Source organism: Xyrauchen texanus, chromosome 48 (assembly GCF_025860055.1).
Source record: "Xyrauchen texanus isolate HMW12.3.18 chromosome 48, RBS_HiC_50CHRs, whole genome shotgun sequence".
NCBI classification, from domain to species: domain Eukaryota; kingdom Metazoa; phylum Chordata; class Actinopteri; order Cypriniformes; family Catostomidae; genus Xyrauchen; species Xyrauchen texanus.
Window position 1 is genome coordinate 13,943,005 of NC_068323.1, and position 23,660 is coordinate 13,966,664.

Genomic DNA, 23,660 nt, shown 5'->3' on the forward strand with positions numbered 1-23,660 from the left:
TCAATGTCAAAATATACTCTATGTAAGTAAAAGAAAAGAAAAAGGATAAAAGGTGAAGAAGACTAACTTCTATGTACCTCTAAGTAACATTTTCTTGGAAATCATCCATCTCATGTCTATTAGTATTCTCTCTGAATCAAGGGTCCAAATCCAACCAAGATCACTTCAGATCAGTACACCCACCAATTATAGCATTAGGAGCAAGAAAGGTAGTGAAAGATTGAGACATTGGGGAATCCTGTGGAAGACAAAGGAGAAAAAAGGGCTATAGGTCATTCGGAATGTTGATCAAGCCCACCTGTTGCAGATGCTCATGTACATACAATTCAACAGCTTCTGAACATAAGCTTTTTCTAGAATGAATGATACAAGGCAGGGGTGGATTTAGGCATGGCGACCTGTCCAGGGTGTCCCCCGCCTTTCGCCCAATGTTAGCTGGGATAGGCTCCAGCCCCCCGCGACCCTGTACACAGGATAAGCGGTTGACGATGGATGGATGGATGGATGGACATGGGCAGTTGCCAAGGGTGGCATCTTGTGGCGGGGCGGCATGATACGCCCCCCGGTCAACAACATTGCCCGAGCGTTGAAGCAGGTTTCACCCAGGGCGCCAAACAAGCTACAACAGCTACTGATACCAGTTAAGTTATGCATTGTAGGTTTATCATATCTTGTACACTCAATAGTAAACATATGGCATTCTGAGGTTTAGTGACCTGCTATAAAAATATCCATATTACTATCCATATCCATATATATTTATTTGGTTCATTAGCAGTTTAGAACAAAATACAGGCTTGTACACATATGTACAGTATCTACCATAACAATTTTCAGAACATAAGGCCTTTAGGGGCCTTTTCTCAGTAAAAGAAAGAAAAGAAACAACTTTTAGCGCCCTCTTCTGGTAGAAGTAGTGCATTGCAAAAACAAGAACAAGCTATGAAAAACATCATGTATTTGTATCCATCATGTATTTATTTACATAGAAAAATGTCGCCATCTGGTGGAAATTAAATACATTAAAATTTTGAAGCCAGGGCTCCGGAATGAAAGCATAACATCATGGAATTAATTATTTTATGCTTTAATGGCACTGGGTTCAAATATTGCAGTTTTAATGGGGTTCAATGGGAAAACTTTTGTCCTGAAGGTCCTAAGTGTAGCTAACTATTTTGTGTACACAGTGTATAATAGATGTACTGAGGTTGAAATATAAAAATTCACCCAAAAATACACACCTTTGGCGAAATGTATGTCGTTGGTATTAACACAGCCAAAACGATCGAAACAAATAAAATGAAAAAGGCAAAAATGTCCAGAAGGTCGAACAAGGGTTAAACCGCAGAGTCACATTCAAAATTACATTAAACGATTAAAAGAGAAAACATAAACCCACATCGTGGGGTTCAAAAATATTATCAGGTCTTCAAAATATGAATTAAACCTGGAAATAAAGTTTTAGGATTTTGTGGGTGCGATCCACAGAAAAGGCCTAAATAGTTGATCCGTTTGTGACGTGTGAATTGCATGCACGTGCAGCGTGTGTCATCACACTTTAATAGTGTTTAGTCTCCCATTCAGCTTATGAAAACGCTGCTTGATCATGAGGAAGGATTACATCAAGATGTAGATTTGTATGCAGGTGCGAAAAAGTCATATAAATAAAATAGCCTGCTCCTCTCTAGCTGGAGCTTGTGTGCTATTTATTGTAACATTAACTGTGTAAACTCATTTTGTAATGGACAGGTTTTCTTTAATAGAGCACTTAAGATGCTCTGTGAAAATTCACATGCAGGATCATGATTATCATAATCACCAGGTTTTGCACAACATTTTCACACAAACGATAAAAAATGGACAACTGAGCAACAGTGGACAGTGGGACTAAATTGAGAGATTTTAAGTAATACCAAGCTATAGAAAGACAAATAAAAGCATATAAGCACAAACAAAAACCTATACAAATACACATTTTTGACTAGATTTAACTTTTATGTTACAATGTGTTTTTTTTTTTTATATTGGCAACAAAATCTCAATGTTGTATCGTTGCACTGTCAAACAAACAAGCCAGCGATGAAGCATTTTACCAATCAGATATTTTTCAAAGGCCAACTTGAGACACCTGCGTTCTGTTCTATTGATCCAGATTTTTGTGCACAAAAACGCGCTCCGTCATTTTATTATCTAGGTTTCGCACTGTAAAACACGCAAAGCTTCCCCACCATTCTTAACGTATTGATAAAAAGTAAACTTTTATTTTTTATATTCTCATTTCATTTGGGAACTCAATCAAATAAATAATTTAAAGATTTACGCATTTTGATTTCATAACAAAATTCCATCAAATTGAAATGAGTAATCTTCAAGAAAAATGTCATAAAATAAATATTTTAAGTTGTATTCATTTAATTTAGCAAAAAAATTAAAAATAAAACATTCACCATTGAATTTGATTATTTGAATTTTTTTCATATAAACTTGGAATTCATTCATCTTAAAAATAGAATGTTGACAGCCACAGTCCTTAAAGTCAAAAAGGTACATAAATGATGAACTATGTATTGGTGAACTATTCCTTTAAAGCAATTTCCATATACTGACACTGAGAAACAATACAGCCAAGTTTGATTATTTAATGGCTTCAGTCTTAAGGTCTCATACTCATAGCACAGAGGGTGTGTACAACAAAAATTGACAAGAATCATAACTTCTCACAATCAGCATTACCGATATCACAAGCTGAGGACAAAGGGATTGTGACCCCTCAATGTCTCAATTTGATGTCTCAATTTGCCCGGCTTTCCCAGACCTTCCAATGGTAAGTTTTAAGAAAAGAAGATTAGTTCAGTTACCTGCCACCCACTCATGGAAATATTTGGTCAGGGGATAAACCTAAGGGTTGTTTTAAATGTCATTGTTGCAATCACTGTTATAATGTAGTTGAAGGAAAATCTTTTCTAGATGGAAAAATGAATAAGATTTATTCTATCAAACACTTCATTTATTAAAAAGCTACTTAAGTTATCAACAGTTTGGAATTTCCACGACGGAAGGTTTTCTATATTGGTAGAACAAAAATACGATTGCAAGACTGTCTGGCTGAACATAAATATCCCATTAGGAGGGGTAATGAAGAGTATCCTATGGCTAAACATTTTAAATGAATGCACTACTGTAATTGCAAGGTACTGACTATATAATATTTCAATCAGGAAAGGTAATCGAGAACACAAACTTAAAATGAGATTTTTTGGATATTAAATGTTATGAAATATCCTGGATTGAATGAGGATTTGGAATCCTTATATATATATATATATATAGATAGATATATTAATAATACAAAAAGTTTGCATTTAAATGCCTTAATAACTGAATAGTTGTTGTTGTTGATGTTGTTGTAAAGTATGATCTGAATATGGTGACTGATAACAACATCTCTCTCTCTCTCTCTCTCTCTCTCTCTCTCTCTCAGCTCATGTGAATGGCAAGGAAGCTAAACCCCATTCCAGACCTTACATGGTTTCTCTTCAACATAATGTGCAACATTTCTGTAGTAGATTCCTCATTTCTGATGAGAAAAAAAACTTGACTCGCTTATTTTCTCTTTGTTGCTTTGTATATCCAACACTGCAAAAAAAATAAAATAATTATTTGAATTTTTTTGTTTGTTTTTGCATGCTTTACAATAAAAAATATATTTAGATTTTCTACAAAGACGAAAAAATAAATATATCCAATTGGGACTTTTCAAAGAATATATCCTCAATTCAGTTGGATTATTTTATTCTTCCAAAATAAATCTCAGTAAATCTTTTTATGATGACAAAAAATAAATAATGTCCACGAGGGAAATAAAAATAACTTAATTGTTACTACCTAAATTTTTTTTTTTATCTTACACTATTTTTCTTCAGGTAATAAAAATGGTGTGTGTGTGTGTGCGTGTGTGTCAAATGTCCCATAAGGATAGTAAAACCCGAACGTTGTGGGTACAATTTGTCAGTCTCCATGAGGAAAACAGCTTATAAATCATACTAAAATATGTTTTTTGAAAATGTAAAAATACAAAACGTTTTCTGTGAGGTTTATGCGATAGAATCTAAAGTTTGTACAGTACAACAACCATTATGTCTATGGAAAGTCCCCATAAAACATGTAAACTGTACTTTATACTGTATATCATGGACAGTGGCAAATGTAGGCAAATCAACTGCTGTTCAATCTGATCAAATCTGTCTGTTAATGTTGAAGATTTTTTAATTACAGCTACAAAAAAAGTTTAAAAAAAAGCAAGAAAGTCAGATGGATATCAGTATCGAAGAAGACATATCGATCTTGGAGAACACAACGGATATTGAAGCAGGTATTGCATGCAGTGTTGCAGGCTGGGGACTACTGAAAACTAAAGGCAAGTTAGCACACGTCTCATAGAGGCACGCGTGAATGTCCTAAGTGATCAAACATGTGAATCAAAATGGCAGCAGCATTATGTAGCCTCAATGATGATGATGTCTCAAGTCGGCCATGGAGGGGCCTGCCAGATATGTACTGTAGAGACAATATCATTTGATTGTCAGATTGTTATGACAATATATAAAGTGATTTCTCAGATTCTATACATTGATAGCACTCAAGTAAATTGTTAAACTGTGTTACATTCTTAAAAGGGGGATTCGGGAGGTCCTTTGGTTTGCTGGAAAACTGCAGTTGGTATTACATCCTTTGGGAGTGCAAAGCTCTGCAACGATCCAACACTTCCTAATGTTTCTACTAAGATTTCTGCAAATATTCCGTGGATCTGCTTAATAGTTGAAAAAACTGAGTGACTCTTTGAAAAAAGGAGGATTGATTGCATTTGAATAAAAAAAAAAATTAAAAAAAAGTTAAAAACAAAAAAAAAATCTCTTTAATCTTCTTTCAATAAAAGTATTATCTGTCAAGCATCAATAAGTTGTCTTTTTTGTTACAAACCCATTTCACATTTTCATTTTCAAATTCTTGTATGTAAAAAGGTATTGGAGAGACCGGTGCTAGCTGTCACACGTTTTACTGCAGTAAATATTTATCTGGGTAGGTTCATATTTGAAGTGTAATCTAATTAAGAACATATCTTAAAATGGTTCCAAAAACAAACAAACAAACAAACACTACTAAGCATTTTCACCACAGTTCATTAACTGCAGATATACCTAATAGAAGGGTATGGAAGCGCAGCGTAGTTCTAGCAGGAAGACTAGCAGCTGTACATCATCACATCATTAGCTGAATAATTCCCAGCCAATCACATGTAAGCTGTTGCTTTATAAGTCTGCTCACAATCTATCACATTGCTGTTTCAGTGTGCTAACATGGCAACCTCCACCACCCCACCACCACCAGTTGATCCCTGTTCCGCACGGGGGTGGGCTCCTTGCCCCTGCCTCCTATCTCCGGCAGGATATGACGGTTCTGGGTACAACTCCCTCGGACCACCGGACAGGGCCTATGCCAAAGAGAGAGACATTACTTTTCTGTTTTACATTCATCAAATAAATGGCATCTTAAACTTTACTCAAGCCTGCGTGTCTTCCCGATAGAAATGATGTTAATATAGCCATATAAGGTTTTCAGCTCATTTTAAACAGTTAGGAAATACCAAGTAATTTCACTTGTATTAATTCAATTATTAGTAAACAATGATTAACCACAGCCCAACAGTACACAGACATAACGTTTGCATTTACTTTCTCTTAACCTCTCTAACTCATTTATAAACTAACATACATAGACAAACTTGCTCTTATAAAAAATAACCCACATAGGCAAGAACCCACAAAGATCTTAAACAGATGGGTCATAACCCCAAAATAGGTCACTGGTCTATTCTGAAAGTATCACAGAAAACAGGGAAAACCCAATGCTAAATGCCAATAATCAAATGTAAGCAATAATGCATAGTTATCAACAGCAAAATTCCTATCAACTTTTAAAAGGGAAGAGACAGTGCTTCCCATTTCTTTTGTTGTTGACCTCAAAGACATCAAATCAAACAAGTAATCTATCTCTTAGAATATAGCAAAACTACGCCAGCTGAAAGAACATTCGAACAATGATTTATAACGATGAATTTAGGAACTGAAAATTTATTTGTCAAACAAAAATGGATTATTGTGGATGTGGCCTCAAATTCAGCTTGTTGGTTCAGTGGTTAAGGCTCTGGGTTACTGACTAGAAGATTGGGGGTTCAAGCCCCAGTACCACCAAAATGCTACTGTTGGGCCTTGACCCTATCCATTCACATGTAGCATGACTGACCCTGTGTTCTGATTAGCTGGGATATGTGGAAAAAAAAAGATATTCACTGTAAATTGTGTGACAAAATAAAAATAAAGGCTTCTAGGTGTGCATTTAATGGGACTGTGAATTGGAAAAACTCTCATGTCTGCATTTGCATACTTAGACAAGTATGTCTAAGTTTGCATTTGCATACTTGTGAAAGTATATTTCTGTTCTTTGGAACCATTTGAACTCTGTCTTAGCATTAGAGGTGGATTCATGCACACTATGGTGTCTTTTTTCGGAATAAACTTCTACTTAATTGTTCCAACACAACCATTGCGCATTGCTTCTCTTATTGATGTGGTTAAGTCAGGTAGGTTAAACATGACGGTTAAACTATTTGTGCCCTAATTATGATACCACAAGCTGAAAATAAAGTGTTACGGGGAATTCAATGTTTCCACACATGCTTTTATTTATACTCTGCCCTGTCAGTGAAAGTTCACTGATTGTCTTCTTTATCATGACTATCATCACTGTGCTCCTGCTCGCCACTCTGCTGCCTAAGCTGAGCTTCACTGGTAAGATTGATTCATCAGCAAAATATCTTAATAATTGTATGAACCACAAACAACATGTCAGTGTGGACTCAGCAACACTTTGTATACTGTGTCTCCATTTAAATGACTTAACTGAATTTGTTGATGCCTCATGAAGAGGTTTCTCATGTAAAGTGTGATTTGAATCAGATCCATCTCTTTCTCAGCCCGTATAGTGTATGGCAAGGAAGAACAACCCCACTCTAGACCTTACATGGTTTCTCTTCAGTACTACGGATACCATATCTGCGGTGGATTCCTAATTTCTCATGAGTTCGTTATGACTGCCGCACACTGCAGGCCAAAGTATGCCACCAGAAATGTCCATAATATATTTATGAACCTAAAGTAGCACATGTCCACTGATATCGTCTGAAAGATTGCAAACTGCGTTTTTTTCTGAAGTTCATTGGATTGATTAATAACACGTTTGTTTCAACAGTAATGAGATTCTGTCAGTTGTCGTAGGCGCACATGATCTAACAAATTGGAGGGAGAATTCTGTCCCCATCAGAGTGAAGTCCTACCACAAGCACCCATTCTTTTCTGAAAATCCTGTTTGGAATGACATCATGCTTTTGAGGGTAACAGTCAGCTCTGATTCCAGTTGTTCAAAATGATATATATATTCAGAAAACAGTGGTACAAAACTGACTTGTACTAATTTAAGCTCTTTCTAGTTGTTTGCTCTTGTCATACCTTGTGAATTTGTAAAACTGAAGGTAATTTATTTTCTTGCTCCCTTGATATTAAAGGTGAAGTTTAAATTAATACTTTCATCCAGTTTAGAGTGCAAGCTATTTATGTGCTAGAATCAGGTATCCAGTGTTTTCTTATTCTCATTCTGGCCAATAACGTCCCACTTGAGACCCCGGCACCCTCAAGCCGAAATACTTCTTCACAAACAGTATGTTGTTGCTCAGTTGTTTTAAACTTCTTTTTGGGTGTGAGCAAAGAACATTTAGACACCCTCCACACCGCTGGGGATGCGTTTAGAGGAGCATGTAATTATGAGACTACAAGACTACATGTAAAACCTTATCAGTAAAAGAAGCTGTTTTATCCACTCAATGATGATTTAAAGTAATATGCAGTTGATAATGTGTCATTTGTCATGTTTACCTACCATGCTACACACAGCAATAATATGAGCTGATTACACTCTGTAATTGTAATGTATGATGACACAGATACTTCTGCAAAGATAGGTGTTAAAAGAGTGTTAATGGGAAGAATACAGACAAAACAATGATTATAAGAGGTATATCTTACTTTTGGCCAGATGTGTGAATGGCTTTCGTCTGCAGATGGGACATATGTTTATGGGCACTCAAGAGTATTTAAATAGATTAAATCCCTTTTTGTAGACAAATAAAAAAATCACATGACATGTTTTTGGAAAATGTATCTAAGGCCTAGTCCACACTAATACGTTTTAGTTTGAAAACGCATCTTTTTCTCTCATTTTTGGCCTTCCGTCCACACTGAGAAAATTTGAAAACGCTGTTTTTGCGTTGTAGTGCGGACTATGAAAACGGATGCTTTGGAGTGTCAGTTTATAACCGACTTAAAAAAAAAACAATGCAAAAAATTTGCCGTTTCTGTCCGTCCAAAAATGTATACAGAATATTTTACAGATATAAATCAACAATGTGAAATATACAGTTTTACCATCCGTTCACACTGTGTATCCGGCGACAGGAAGTGGAACTTTTTGCTGTTGAAATCAGATTGTGATTCCCGAAATTAAAATCACTGCCCCCAGTGGCTGAAACTGGAATTGTTGTTGAATGTATGAGCAAGTGTGAGCTCCAGGTAAATGTCCACAGATTTGCAAAAAAAAAAAAAAAAAAGCGGGCTGTATGTTTAGTTGTAATGTAATACGATCAACAGCAATGTGCATTTAATCTCTCCACCCTAAACCAAATGCCAACCCCAAACCTAACGAACAGTGAAGTAAAAATGTAATTTTAGGGTGAAAATGCAATTTCAGAAACACTCACCATTTTATATGTGATTTTGATTACTTCCTGTTTTCCATGCAGGACCAGAACTTGCGTGTTCAAGGGTTAGTCTAACGGATGTAAAGATGTTTTCCTGTAAATGATGATAATAATGCTATTTTTGGTTTACAGTTAGAGAAAAGAGTCAAGCAAGATGAAAATGTCAAGTGGATATCCATACCGAAGACAGAAGAAAAAGTTAATTCAAGTTCAGTTTGCAGTGTCGCAGGGTGGGGAAGACTGAGCACCACAGGCCCAGTGAGCGATCGGCTCATGGAAACAGATGTAAAAATCTTGAACATCATAGAATGTGCTGATAGATGGGGGTGGAAGTACTCACCTTCACAGATGATATGTGCATATGGCAATGGAGGAAGCTGTAAGGTATGTATAAGCAATGCTATTTGATTCACAGTCAGACTATAATAATGAGAAATAAAATTGTGTGATTTGTTAATCTGTTTCTTAACAGGGTGATTCAGGGGGTCCCTTGGTATGTGGAGATACTGCAGTTGGGATTACATCTTTTGGTAGTAGATTTGTCTGCAATTCACTGCTGTTGCCTAATGTTTATACTAAGATTTCAGCATTTCTTCCATGGATCCACTCCACAATGAGAAATGTTGAGTGACTTTTTTTCATAATGAAATAGAAGGAAGTGTTTTACCTGAAGTCTTCCATAAATCTTCTTTCAATAAAAGTATAATATCGACCATCAGTTGTCGAAGGTTGTCATTACTGTAACCACAATGTTATGTACTTATTATCATGCAAGCATTGCATGACACAAAATATGTAAATAGTTTTCTCCTACTGTTTGTTTTAAAACAGTGATGCAAATAAGTTGAAATACACTACAAAAATGAAAAGAGACTTGCAGCACCATTTTGGTTGCTTGGATTGCCATAAAAAAATCCTATTGTGTTTTCAAGGAAATATACAGTATATACAGAACATATGTATATATATACAGTATGCCTATACTAAATGTGTGAGTAAAGCAGCAGTCATGGCTCAATTAGACAGTTATAGGGCCCAAGAGGGAATGAAGAATACAACCTCAAGCAGGGCCGGACTGGGACACAATTTCAGGCCGGGAAGTCCTACACCCATCCAGGCCATCCTATGCACCCAAATAAAATTTAGAAACACGGACAACCTTGTTTCCTCCCCCCCCCCCCCAATTACATTTATTTCACAGTATGACCATAACATCCAACCTAGAAGTAAAGCAGTCCTAATATCAAATGGGTCTGCACGTAACGTCCTGTGCACTGCAATTACAACTGCAATAAATAATGTTATGAGATTAATGTTTTAAATAAATGTTTGAATATAAAAAAAATGCAATACTTAAACATTAAACTAAACCGCCAATAGGTGGCAGCAAGTGACCGTCTTAATTAGTGAGTCATTCATACAAAAGATTCGTTCAAAACGCTGAATCATTCAGTAACAAAACACCGCGCTGCTGTAGCTTTCCTTTGGAACTATTTTAGTCGGTGAAATAGAACAAAAACAGTTAATATGGTTTGTGTCTAAAATGTAAGTAACTTAATAATAAATATTAACTATGCTACTTATTTATTGAACAATAAATTCAATGTAACATTTTCAATCGTGATAATATTCAGCAAAACAGCTCCCTTAGTTGTGTTATGTTAAACTAAATCATATGTTATAAATAAAAAAAACAACATTTAGAATTTTTACCTCAGTACATTTCTTCTGTGAGTTTTCTGTGTGCACTCATTTGTTTTGATTTCTCCACGAATGTAACGTTAGACGGGTGCTACCGCTTACATTTGCTTGCAGTTCAATAACAAGTTAACGAAGAAAAAAGTACAGTATTTACAGATGAAACTGACCTGCACTTGAAGCCCTGAACAGGTCAGTAATTTTGCAACATTTTGCTGCTTCTTCTTGGAGTGCTTTCTTTTTCTTTGTCCTTTCCCTCTCTGCTCCACCTGGCCGTTTTCTCTCCATTATCGGGTGCTGCTCGCATTTTCTGTTTAACCATTTGTCTGAGGCGTAAAGTCGAATCGTAGCCTTGCCAGTCAAGACTAACAGATTCATGATTTTTTAATTTTTTTATTGTTATTAATATTAATAATAATTGTATTGAATGACGAATTAAAAAATGATCACTGGTAAAGGTAGCAATATAAAATAATAATAAAAAAATAAATTAAAAAAAAACGCTGGCTGGCAGCAGGCCAACTTAGTCGCCAGGCCAGCGGGAATTGTCCCGGTGCTCCCGATGGCCAGTCCGGGAGACTGACCTCAAGGAGAGAGTTGTATGTAGGAGTGATTTTTTATAATTTCTTTCATTTAATGTTTTTGCATTTTGTGTATTTAATAAATTCCAATTTTCATTTTCGTTAATGCCTTAAGAAGTATATTCTGGTCTTAAAACATTTAAGAATATATGGTTTCCTAACCGAAAGCATTTTTCCATTGGGATCCATCAAGAGGTTATCCAAAGTTACAGTATATTAGAGTAAATCTCTGCAGCACTTTTAAAATTTCTGCCCTGATTGCAGCGTAGGCACAATTTTATGTACATTTTTCAAAACCATAGTTGGATCACATGTCTAACCCCTTTACATTTCAATGTTTTGGCCTAAGTTTAAGACTCATGCCACCAATGATCTCATGCATGAGCAAGGGAACAGCACAGTTACAGAACTCCTGCATGAAAAGCAATTGCACAAATAATTGCAAAAGAAGATAATAGCAAAGGTGTCAGATCTTACTGATCTGAATTGTAAGATAAACAGTTTATTAAATCTTTCAACAGAAGTGATCTAAAAGGAGAGAAAGGTCAAGCTACACTGGGTAGCTAAAGCTTTCACAATCACATGACCTCCTTTTGCACTGAGATTGGTATCTTCCTGCTTTAGCTGTAAAATATCTGTTTCACATACAATTTAAATGGACAAATACTCTACCCTACAAAGCCTTAACACAGTAATGTGTCAACACTGAAACCGAGAAAAATAGCTTTAAAGGTTTTTTTATTATTATTATTATTAAATCCTACCCCAATCAATCCTAAACTTTCAATCCTACCTCAATCAATCCTAACCTTTCAATCCTACCCCAATCAATCCTAAACTTTCAATCCTACCCCAATCAATCCTAAACTTTCAATCCTACCCCAATCAATCCTAACCTTTCAATCCTACCCCAATCAATCCTAAACTTTCAATCCTACCCCAATTAATCCTAAACTCTCAATCCTACCCTAATCTGTCTACTGTCGATGCGACTCCACAATGGACACTTCCAGTGTTGACCTCTTCATTGATTATAATAGGATCTGCACGTGACATGTCACTCACGTCCTGTAGAATGGGTGTTTGTGAACATAGATCACTTTTCAGTCACACTTTATCCGTTGTGTTTCTTTTATACCTTTTTATTTAGAAGCTGCACTAAACGGAGGCTGATCTTTGACATGACAAAAATGTATAATTGTGCATAGCGCAGGAAAGTTGTCAATTAATCCATTCGTTTGAATTAAATATTGTCATACGGATTCGCTGTAAAATCCTCCACAGATTTAAGACTCCTTGCTCTGTCTGTAGCTAGAACATGTCCCGCTGTTCATCGTAGCCTGAGGTAGAGATGCATATGTGCAAGCAGGAAGGAAAAAGTTTCTGATTTACATTCGTTCAATACATAACACCTTCTCATCAGAGCTGTGAATGGGGTAGAAAGCTGACTCCCAACTCCCAAGGTGAAAATAATTCATTTGATTGGTCAGATTTTCTATCACTCTGCTAATACAAATGAATTACAGAACCATTCAGAATCTCATGTGAAGGGAGACCTGGTACGTACAGCTACTGCGCTATAATGAGCAGTTTTGATTGGCTGCCACAAATCGCTTATACTCCGTCAAACAGGTTCAATGCGAAGATATTTATGGTCTACATAACATTTAAGTTGTTTTTAAAGTTGGATATTTATATATTTTAACTTATCTATTTATTTACTGAACAGACACTGAAAAATAGAAGGGGGGAAGAACATTTCATAATTTTAATAATGTTTCTTTCTCACTTTCTCAGAAGGTTTTGAAGGGGCTGTCTGCACACCACTGACAAATACAGATCTAAACCAGCGAATTGCCTGAACAGTGTTCCTCGTACTCAGTTGTAAACAGCTGTGCTCTTCCAGGTCTGTCGCACATGCATCAGTCCTCGCATTTCTCACATGCCAACACGATTACATCACACGCGTATACCATTGCTGACCGGAAGCAATGATATATAGTTAAAAAGTACTTAAATATTGATCTTGGTTGCTTTAGAAGAAGTTGGGCTCTATTTTTGTGAGCGTGCAAAGTGCAGCGCTATGCGCTAGGACCGTGCACAACGCCCTATCCAATTTTTGTGAGAGTGCTAATTCTAATCGCAATTTTCATGCCAGGAAAAAGCGCAAGGTGCCTTGGGTGGGAGTGTTTGCGTTATTGTGGGTGTATGTGCACAAACTGTGGGGCACAAAATGAAGTGGAGCAATGCACAATTTGCTATTTTCCAGCTAAATAGAACATTGCGCTAGGTCGTTTGAAAACCATGTCTTAATTCAGTGCAAAGTTTAAACTCAGTTCCTGCATTTGCAGTTTGGAGATTCCACCAGCAGGTGGTAATAAAGTTCATGCCCAAACTCTGAAAATATAATTGAACATCAAATTATGTCCCTGACAATCACTGTTGTAACTGTTTTATGAACCAAACATTTATGAGATTCGTGTTAAACTATCAAGAAGTCATGGTTTATTTGTCAATTATTATTATGTTCAAATGTACAATTGTATTTAAGGTCTAATTTATAAGTCTCAAGGTATTTTTCCACCTGTTGTCATAGAGTGATTTTTAAGTGACTGCAAAATGGACCGGTAGAAGAATTTGGAGAGAGTAAAATGTTTGGAAATGGTAGGCTATGATATTTTGACCACTTCATTATTTTTATTATATTTTCGTTTGAAGTGTAATTTAAATTTAGAAATATGTTTTCGTTTTTCAATAAATGTATAAAAGTTTTCAAAACAAAACCGTCCGGTGGAAGTGAAGTGCATGCAGATATAATCACTATTAATACTAGCCATAATTTGTGTGTCAGTAGATGAAAAACATTAATTATGCTTACTTTCTCTATAATTTAATGGAGCGTATATCCAAATTTTGAAGAAAATTTAATTTTCCATGTGTATAAAGGGAGCATGTCACTGTCATAGAAATATTCCCGACAATCAAGGACACAATTAATGCTCAAAAAAACATAATTTTCTATTCTTCTAATTCATTGCATTCAGTCCATTTACACTACCAAATTCTTATGAATGTGTCTTGGTTTATAGCACTGGTGCTTGAGGGAAGAAACTATATAATGGGATATGGATGGTGAAATAATAACTAGAGAAAACCTCAGAATTAAATTGCACTTAATCCATCCCGTTTGCTCGATGCTCATATGATTTTGCCCATTGACTTTGTGCTTATGACTTATATGGCATAGAACTGCAATTAACGCTAGCACTCTTAAAATATGGTCTGTTAATTTAACCGCTTGAGCCATGTGGATGGCGTTTATGTTGACTGCCTGTGATTTTTGGAGCTTCAAAAGTCGGATCACCATCCACTTGCTTTTTAAGGACCTACTAAGCTGTTTATTTATTTATTTATTTTTTTTCAAATGTGTTCTGCTGAAGAAAGAAATTCATACACACCTGGGAGATCATGAGGGTGAGTAAATGATGAGAGAATTGTATTTTTTGGGTGAACTATCCCTTTAAAGATGTTTTATTTTTATTCTGTACCTTGACAGCCCCAGTCCTTATTCATTCAATATTATATGGAAAAGAGTTTCCAGGATATTTTTTAGAATTTCACCATTTGACATACATGAGAAAGTCATAAGGGTTTAAAACAACCTGAGAAACAATACAGCCAAGTGTGATTATTATACAGTTTATAATGTTTCCATTAATCATAGAATAAATATTGGTGGGGAGCTGTACTTGCTTGTGTGACGTGGGGAGGGCATGGCATGCCGTAACTACGCATGCCCGGCCCCCAATTGGGCTAATCAGCCGAGGAGAGGGATAAATGCGGCAGAACGTGGCAGTTCGAGAGAGAGAGAGCCACATGCAGCTGCCATGTGTGTGTTTTTGTTGTGTTTTTTTGAAGTTCTTATTAAATATTATTTTCACTGTTCAGCCAGTTCCCGCCTTCTCCTTTCCCAACCTTAACCTTTTTTACAGCTTGTTTTTAATACTCCCTCTGGAATCGATGTCCCTAATTCATAAAGCTTAAAAGCATGTAAACTCTCACCCTTTGGTAGTTCTAATCTATATTTAGCAACACAACTGCTTCAGATATCATATTTCAGATGACTGTGTGAATTTCATGTTGTAGAGCAAAATGCAAACGTCCCTTAAAGTAAAGTGAACCACATCTTATTTTATTGATAAATTAAAGCTGAAGTATGTCATTTCTGCAACACTAGCGCCATCAAACGGAATTGCAACAATGTACGTTGTTTGCTAAACAACTTTCTGAATATTTGCATTTGTAACTTAATGTTGATTACCACAATAATTAACCTTGACTCTTTTGACTGCGCTTTCTGCGGAGACGAGCGGTTGTACTATCAGCGAGCTGAATACTACTGCCGTTCCATTCACCCCTCAAGAAGCGTAAGCTGTTGGATATACGCCACATTTCGAGTGCAGATTTCGCCCATGGGCGCTTCAACAGCACTAAATGAGTATATATTCCTGCTAAAGAGTATATTTTTTCTATTAGAGCACACAAATTGATGTTGAACGTCTTCTTAAAGACGCGTCTTTGTAAAGACACCTTTCCATCTTTGTGTGATTCCTGGATGCGGTCATTATCACTCCGTTTCCAACGGCCACGGGCGCTGCCTCAAGTGTCTGGGCAGTGATCACACTGAGGCAGCGTTTCTGGATGGTTCATGTTCTCATTGTGAGAATATGACCATGGCAACGTTGCCGTCACGGATTTCCTTCTTCCGGGGTAAAGCCAATCTAGCCGCCACTCTAGCCACCCCACACTACTGGATCGGACTTTTCAGTGACACCATTGAGGATTTCGCCCAGCAGTTCTCGGCAGTGAAGGAGCAGACGTAGGCTCACGCCGTCTGCTCATCGAGGGCACCCCTCTGGGGTCGCGAAAGCCCAGATGGCTCCACCTCAACCCGAGCCCAGTTCTCGGCCCAAGCATAGATCCCCCCACAGGAAGCTGACACCACCCATCTCACAGGCCGGCACGAGGACCAGGAAGGCTCCTAAGTGCCCCTGAGACGAACGACCCAGGGAGCGAGACGTCTGCTACGGAGCTGGTATCTAGACCACTCCATCCCCCGCTGGAGGGTCAGGAGCTAAATCATTTTTTTCCTTTTCTCTTTTTTTGCCACACCCCGAACGGGCTACTGTACCCACACTGTCAAAAATAGAGGGTTTTACTCACTCCTTGGGTTACACAATAAGTGTTCACGACTGCCATGGCGGCCAGACACTGAGCACGCGCAGCCAGGGCCCAGCGAACGCGGGCCCCCTGCCTTCGCGCACAGGCTGCACCATACCTATGGCCAGCCGATTGTGGCAAGTCTCGAGGCCTCCAAGAGGTCCTCCTCCTCAGTCGCTAACCTGCCCTATGCTGGGTACACATAGCAAGGTAAGTACTTCGAGGTTTCCCTCCCCACCTTGGGATGAGACAACGCCCCCAACATGGCGTCGCATGCCCCCCTCCCACCATGAGGCCCCACCTCCAGGTACGTCAGACGCGATCGTCCCCTTAGTGCTCCCCACTCGGAGCTTGGACGTGTGGCTAATGCTTTCCAACCCATCGTGGTGGCTGGCCAGGACCATCCGACTCGGCTATGTGATTCAGTTTGCTAGGCGCCAGCCCCGGTTTAGCGGCCGTTCACTTTGCTGCACGGCGAGAACGCCGCCAACCTGCGAACTTTCACGTCTCAGTTCTATCTCGACACAAACCCTTCCTACGGTTTGCTCTCGATGACCAGGCGTATCCATACAAAGTCCTCCCCTTCGGCCTGTCCCTGTCCCCTCGCATCATCATGAAAGTCACAGAGGCAGCTCTTGCCCCGTTAAGGGAAGTGGGCATCTGCATACTCAACTACCTCTATGACTGGCTGATTCTAGCACACTCTCGAGAGTTGCGGTGCACACACAGGGCTTTGGGTCAGCTGGGAAAAGAGGAAGCTCTCCCCAGTTCAGAGAATCTTTTTTCCCGGCATGGAGTTAATCTTGGTCTCAATGATAGTCGGCACAGTCAGTGCTGAACTGCCAGAAGTCATTCAGGTAGAGGACAGCGGTTCCACTGAAACACTTTCAGAGGCTCCTGGGGCATATGGCTTCCTCAGCGACAGTCACGGCACTTGGTTTGATGCACTTGAGACTGCTTCAGCACTGGCTTCAGACTCGAGTCCCGAGATGGGCATGGCGCCGCGGCACACATCGAGTAGATATCACGGCGCTCTGCCACCACTTATTCAGCCCTTGGACAGACCTTGCATTTCTAAGGCAGGAGTTCCCCCTACAGCAAGTGTCAAGACGTGTCATGGTCACCACAGATGCCTCCAAACTGGGCTGGGGCGCCGTGTGCAATGGGACTTGGACTTGGTTATCAGGTTTTTAAGAGGCACCCAGAGGTTTAATCCACCCAGGCAGGGCCGGACTGGGACACAATTTCAGGCCGGGAAATCCTACACCCATCCAGGCTATCCTATGCACCCAAATAAAATTTAGAAACACGGACAACCTTGTTTTTTTCCCCCCCTAAATTACATTTATTTCACAGTATGACCATAACATAAAAACATAAACAACCAACCTAGAAGTAAAGCAGGCCTAATATCAAATGGGTCTGCACATAACTTCCTGTGCACTGCAATTACAACTGCAATAAATAATGTTATGAGATTGATGTTTTAAATAAATGTTTGAATATAAAAAAAATGCAATACTTAAACATTAAACTAAACCGCCAATAGGTGGAGGCAAGTGACCGTCTTAATTAGTGAGTCATTCATACAAAAGATTCGTTCAAAACGCTGAATCATTCAGTAACAAAACGCCGCGCTGCTGTAGCTTTCCTTTGGAACTATTTTAGTCGGTGAAATAGAACAAAAACAGTTAATATGGTTTGTGTCTAAAATGTAAGTAACTTAATAATAAATATTAACTACGCTACTTGTTTGCTGAACAATAAATTCAATGTAACATTTTCAATCGTGATAATATTCAGCAAAACAGCTCCCTTAGTTGTGTTATGTTAAACTAAATCATATGTTATAAATAAAAAAACAACAATTAGAATTTTTACCTCAGTACATTGCTTCTGTGAGTTTTCTGTGTGCACTCATTTGTTTTGATTTCTCCACGAATGTAACGTTAGACGGGTGCTGCTGGCATTTTCTGTTTAACCGTTTGTCTGAGGCGTAAAGTCGAATTCGTAGCCTTGCCAGTCAAGACTAACAGATTCATGATTTTTTTTTTTTATTGCTATTAATATTAATAATAATTTTATTGAATGATGAATTCAAAAATGATCACTGGTAAAGGTAGTAATATAAAATAATAATAATAATAAAATTAAAAAAACGCTGGCTGGCCAGCGGGAATTGTCCCGGTGCTCCCGATGGCCAGTCCAGGCCTGCACCCAGGCCATGCCTGTTCCCCTCATGGGATATCTCCGTGGTCCTTACGGGCCCCCCTTCAGAGAGCCCCCTTCGAGCCGCTAGAGTCAGTCGAGCTAAGTGACCTCTCCCAGAAGATGGCCCTCCTGATTGCGCTCACTTCCATCAAGAGGGTTGGAGACCTGAAAGCATTCTCTGTCAGCAATACTTGCCTGGAGTTCGGTCCGGCAGATGCTCATGTCATCCAAAGACCTTGACCGGGTTATGTGCCCAAGGTTCCTACGACCCCTTTCAGGGACCAGGTAGTGAACCTGCAAGTGCTGCCCTGGGAGGAGGCAGATCCAGCCTTATCGTTGCTGTGTCCGGTACGTGCTTTGCGTACCTATTTGGACCGCACACAGAGCTTTAGGCTCTCTGTGCAGCTATTTTTTTGCTTTGGCGGACATCAGAAAGGGAACGCTGTCTCAAAAAAGAGACTCACCCACTGGGTAGACAACATCATCGCATTGGCCTATCGGACCCAGGCTGTGCTCGCCCCCTTGCGGGTTTGAGGACACTCTACAAGGAGTGTGGCATCCTCGTGGGCACTGGCCAACGGCACCTCTCTAGCAGACATCAGTAGAGCAGCGGGCTACACCCAATACCTTTGCGAGATTCTACAATCTCTGGGTTGAGTCTGACAACTGATATACCGGGTATACCGCTTGCACTTGTGCCTTTCCCCTCCACTGAGGCGAACACGTGCGCTTTTACTCCCAGATGAGCCCTCAAACTCACGCTCCCTGGATGTTCTTCCTCCAAGGCCCTCTGGCTGGCGAATTCAGCGGAGGAATTCCCGACCTGACCCACTACGGGTACTAATTACTCTATACTGGATTAGGTGCTCCATAGGTGCCGGTTATCATGGTATCCCATGCTTGTCACGTCGCTTGTTTCCACCCCTCAAGGGAAAACCTTGGTCGGATGCCGGGAACCTAATAAAAACAATATGACGTCTTACTGGGGCGTTGGGGAAGGTTACGTGCAGTCTGATGCCCATGCTCCTTTGGCACTCTACAGCTTGCTTGCACCAGCATCAGCAGATTGTGTAACACAGTTCAGTGTAGGTGGCGCTATTGAATAGGGGTCCCTTGTGTCACTACAATCGACACAAGGTCGAGTGAGTGACAGAAGGGGAATGTCTATGTTACTAGTGTAACCCCCGTTCCCTGATGGAGGGAAAGAGACGTTGTGTCCCTTTTGCCACAACACTGTACCAAGCCACAGTAATGGCTGAAATTATTCTCGAATCCTCAGTGCTGAACCTGACTGAAAAGATGCATGATCTCCGTCTTTTATACCTGTAAGTCCGGAGCCAGGACATGCAAATTCTGTTCGGCAATTTTTCATTTTACTTTTTCATATTCAGAGGTATCCGAGTCTCCCGAAAGAAGCCCCTTGTGTCACTACAATCGACACAACGTCTCATTCCCTCCATCAGGGAACGGGGGTTACATTAGTATCCTAAACAATTTCCTGTGTGATCATGTTGGAAATTATACAGTTATTCCCTGCTTATATAATAATTTACAGTCTCTAACAAGGTTGTTAGATAGTGTGAGTCAGTTTTACTCTGAGCTATAGCCAGATTTCGCACATCTTGTGGCAATTTACAAGAAATACTAAATGGGATGCATCATAATTGGAAAAGATTACTAGTGTTCCACCAAAAACCACAAAAATAGCACCCCTCTTGGCCACTTTTTTGCAAAGTTAGACAAACAAAAAGCTGTGAAAGAGGAAGTACTGGCTGTGATAATGGGGGGCTGAACCTGCCCACTTTGTTTTAAATACCGTGTCTCAACATTGAGGAGAACTGAACTGACAAACCTTCCCAGAACAGCATTATGATCATCTCGTTGCTTTTGTTGGGCATTCTACTGCCATATCTGACACTCACAGGTAAGACTGATGTAAAATTACTGACTATTACTTGCACTGTGTTTTAAAGATTTAATTTTAATAAAATATTATCCACAAACTGATATGTGATGTATGACAGATGTCAATCAGAAAAAACAAACCTGAACCCTGAATGCAACAATGACACCAAATTAAAAACAACAACAATAATAATAATAATAAAGCTTATAGGAAATCTTTCTCAATTATATAACCTAATGTCTTTTTCTCTTTATTAGCTTATGTGAATGTAGGTATAGTAAATGGTACAGAGGCAAAACCACATTCAAGACCCTACATGGTTTCTGTCCAAATAAATGGGAAACACAGATGTGGTGGCTTCCTTGTGTCTAAACAGTTTGTCATGACAGCTGCACATTGTTTTAAGGAGTAAGCTTCTGTGTCTGTCAGTCAGTCTGTCTGTCTGTCTATCTGTCCGCCCATCCACATCATATTAGTCTATCCATCCATCCATCCATCCATGCATCCATCCATCCATCAAATTAGTCTATCCATCCATCTTTCTTAATTCATCACCAAGTTTCTACTGATAAAGATTAATCTTCACATGTCTTCTTCCTAGCAGGGGGACAGGGGACAGCATTGGGGTACGTATGACAGTCGTGGTGGGAGCTCATAATCCTAACAGCGGTTCTAGCCGCATAAATGTTAAGTTCTACCACATCCATCCTGGGTATGACTCGGCTACTCTGCAAAATGACATCATGTTACTTCAGGTAAATGACTAAACTCAGCATTTTCAAAATGCTCCAGATTTTGGAAATAAGCATTGTATCCTAATTGCCAATCCTGCATATATGTAACTTTACTTCTACATAACAATATTTAGTTATATTCCAGTTTTATGTTCTAGTATCCAGATCTAATAGGGCTGAACAACCTGGTCTCAAATCACTATCCCTAAATTTTTGCAAAATTATTTTTACTTGGCTAGTTGTACTTATCGTGACAGTTTCCTGGTGTGATGAACCATTGAGGTGCTACAACACCGACTTTTATTCTCTTTCACACAGTTCTCGAGTAAAACGGCAGATCATCAGTTCATAAACACTTTTCGCTCTTTTCCTCACACAATGCAATCTTATGACATTAAAACACTTTTACTATAGCGCGACTGGTAAGGCGATACATTTTAACGTTTGTGTGACATAACAGTCTACATTTATAAGTTATTCAAGTTAGATCAAATTGTGTGGTAGCTCAACTGATAGAGCCTTTTTTTATTTAAATTACAAAGGTAATAAGTCCTCAAGAGTACACAAGTTTACATTTGAGCCAAAAGTGACGTGGTTTCTTGCGCAATTGCGTTTTTCATGTCACAATTGCTTTTTCTGACACTATAAATAAGGTATTGTTTTAAGGTTTAGCTAGGTGGTAGGTTTTATGGATAATAAAAATCAACAGATCATTAAAGGTGTTTTCACTGTATCATTGTAATGTTGCAATATTTGTAGGAAATCATGACCACTCACATTAATATGAAGACTCCAGTCATATCAGTTATCTTATAAAAGCTGTTTTATTCTACATGGAGAGGGTCCGCACATGGGAGCTGCCATTTTAAATTCACATGACCAGCCAAATACAACTCGCTTAATCTCAGTCACTGTCCTGTTATTTGACACTTTAACTCACTGATTTAAGTAATCATGGCTGACTGCGAATACTACATTTCTACAGTATCATCTGAAACTGAAAACTATTGATTTTAAATTATGCTGCATCCAAGCCTCTAAGTGTCAGTTTAAGTCCAAGATGACATAAAGACAAACGTTACTTAGTGCACCTTAAAAACCTTACATGTTTGGGTGAAGTGTTAACTCGATTTTAGACACATAGTGGACATTTCACCTCAGAACTACTGCAACTACTGCACAATCAACGCAAATTATGAAAGTGCTGTTCTGAAGTAGCCACTTAAAAATCACAGCGGCTTAAAAATACAGGTTTGAAAGACTTTCTTAAAGTAATGTTTATGTTTGAACAGCACTATTTATGGTCATTCACATCAGTTTCTGTGATTTTATTGTTGATTTTAGCTGAACGGAACGGCCAAAAAAAGCAAAATAGTAAACTGGATCTCCATACCGAAAAAAGATAAAGTCATCAAGGTCAAATCCAAATGCAGTGTTGCAGGTTGGGGGAGACAAAGTACCAATGGTACTCCGAGTGATCGTCTTATGGAGGTTGATGTCATCATCACTGACATCACTGAATGTCAGAAGAACTGGAAAAATGATTTCTACCCCAAAAGCATGGTGTGCGCAGGTGGTCGTGGAGGATTTTGCCAGGTATGCAAAGTATATTCTGATCTAACAGGCATATTATCACCATTCTGCTTATGGATTTAAATATGTATCAGTATTTAATGCTTATTCTGTAAATCTAATGACTTTTCTTAGGGAGATTCTGGAGGGCCTTTGGTGTGTGACAAAACTGCAGTCGGTGTTGTTTCATTCAATCAGAAGAAAAACTGTGACTCACCCACACTTCCAAATGTCTACACCAAAATTTCCAAGTTTCTGACCTGGATAAATGCAATACTTGGAGGTGTGACTCAAGAACTGGATAATTATTGATTGAACTTATAGAAGTTTTCTTTGGGCCTTATACCCCCTAGTGTTAAAAGGTCACCTACATCAATTCACAATTATGATGCCTGCATGTAGATAATATTGATAAAAAAAATGCATAGAGTCTGAAATACTTGAAAGAATTTGTATATGTCATGGAAGATATTTTTGTAATGAATAAAGTTTTCTTTAATACTGCAGTGAAATATATTTGGATAAAATGGACTGAGTGCATTGTTCCCATTGATCATCATTTTTGTATTTGGTAAAAAGTATATAGTGTGGAATTTTCATCTCTTGTTTTGTCTGTTTCATTTATGTATTTATTATACCATTTGGATAAAAGAGCTATGAAATGACCAATATATGCTTCATCCTTTGTTAGATTTATTTGATTTATTCCTTTGCATTTATTTAAAGTTAAAAGAAGGCAAACAATATAGTTAATTGACAGTTTTTTATGTGAATTACTGGTGCGTACCATTCAGATTTAATTATTTTACATTGTTCTCAGACAAGAGCTTCAATTCACATCAAATGTGTCAATGCAACATCAAATGCTT

General features: G+C 38.5%; 2 protein-coding genes across 2 annotated transcripts; both read left to right on the forward strand.

Annotated features, from left to right (window-relative positions):
- The first annotated feature begins 4,069 nt into the window (after positions 1–4,069).
- LOC127639504 (granzyme B-like) lies at positions 4,070–4,835 on the forward strand. Its single transcript, XM_052121556.1, has 2 exons — positions 4,070–4,431; positions 4,677–4,835. Exons 1-2 carry the CDS (start codon positions 4,312–4,314, stop codon positions 4,833–4,835), a joined length of 279 nt encoding a protein of 92 aa, XP_051977516.1. The 5' UTR covers positions 4,070–4,311.
- A 1,955-nt stretch (positions 4,836–6,790) lies between these two features.
- LOC127639505 (serine protease 53-like) lies at positions 6,791–23,253 on the forward strand. Its single transcript, XM_052121557.1, has 10 exons — positions 6,791–6,848; positions 7,034–7,172; positions 7,309–7,450; positions 9,002–9,253; positions 9,342–9,491; positions 20,440–20,503; positions 20,743–20,893; positions 21,087–21,240; positions 22,564–22,815; positions 22,927–23,253. The coding sequence occupies exons 1-10, from the start codon at positions 6,791–6,793 to the stop codon at positions 23,101–23,103; spliced, it is 1,539 nt and encodes a 512-aa protein (XP_051977517.1). The 3' UTR covers positions 23,104–23,253.
- Positions 23,254–23,660: the final 407 nt, after the last annotated feature.

Bases quoted from the DNA above. Each gene is read 5' to 3' on its own strand.
- LOC127639505 (XM_052121557.1), top strand. From the start codon at position 6,791: ATGACTATCATCACTGTGCTCCTGCTCGCCACTCTGCTGCCTAAGCTG. The intron at 7,173-7,308 runs GTATGCCACCAG...TTGTTTCAACAG, and splicing joins GCCGCACACTGCAGGCCAAA to TAATGAGATTCTGTCAGTTG. The intron at 9,254-9,341 runs GTATGTATAAGC...GTTTCTTAACAG, and splicing joins GCAATGGAGGAAGCTGTAAG to GGTGATTCAGGGGGTCCCTT.
- LOC127639504 (XM_052121556.1), top strand. From the start codon at position 4,312: ATGGATATCAGTATCGAAGAAGACATATCGATCTTGGAGAACACAACG. The intron at 4,432-4,676 runs GTCTCATAGAGG...CATTCTTAAAAG, and splicing joins CTAAAGGCAAGTTAGCACAC to GGGGATTCGGGAGGTCCTTT.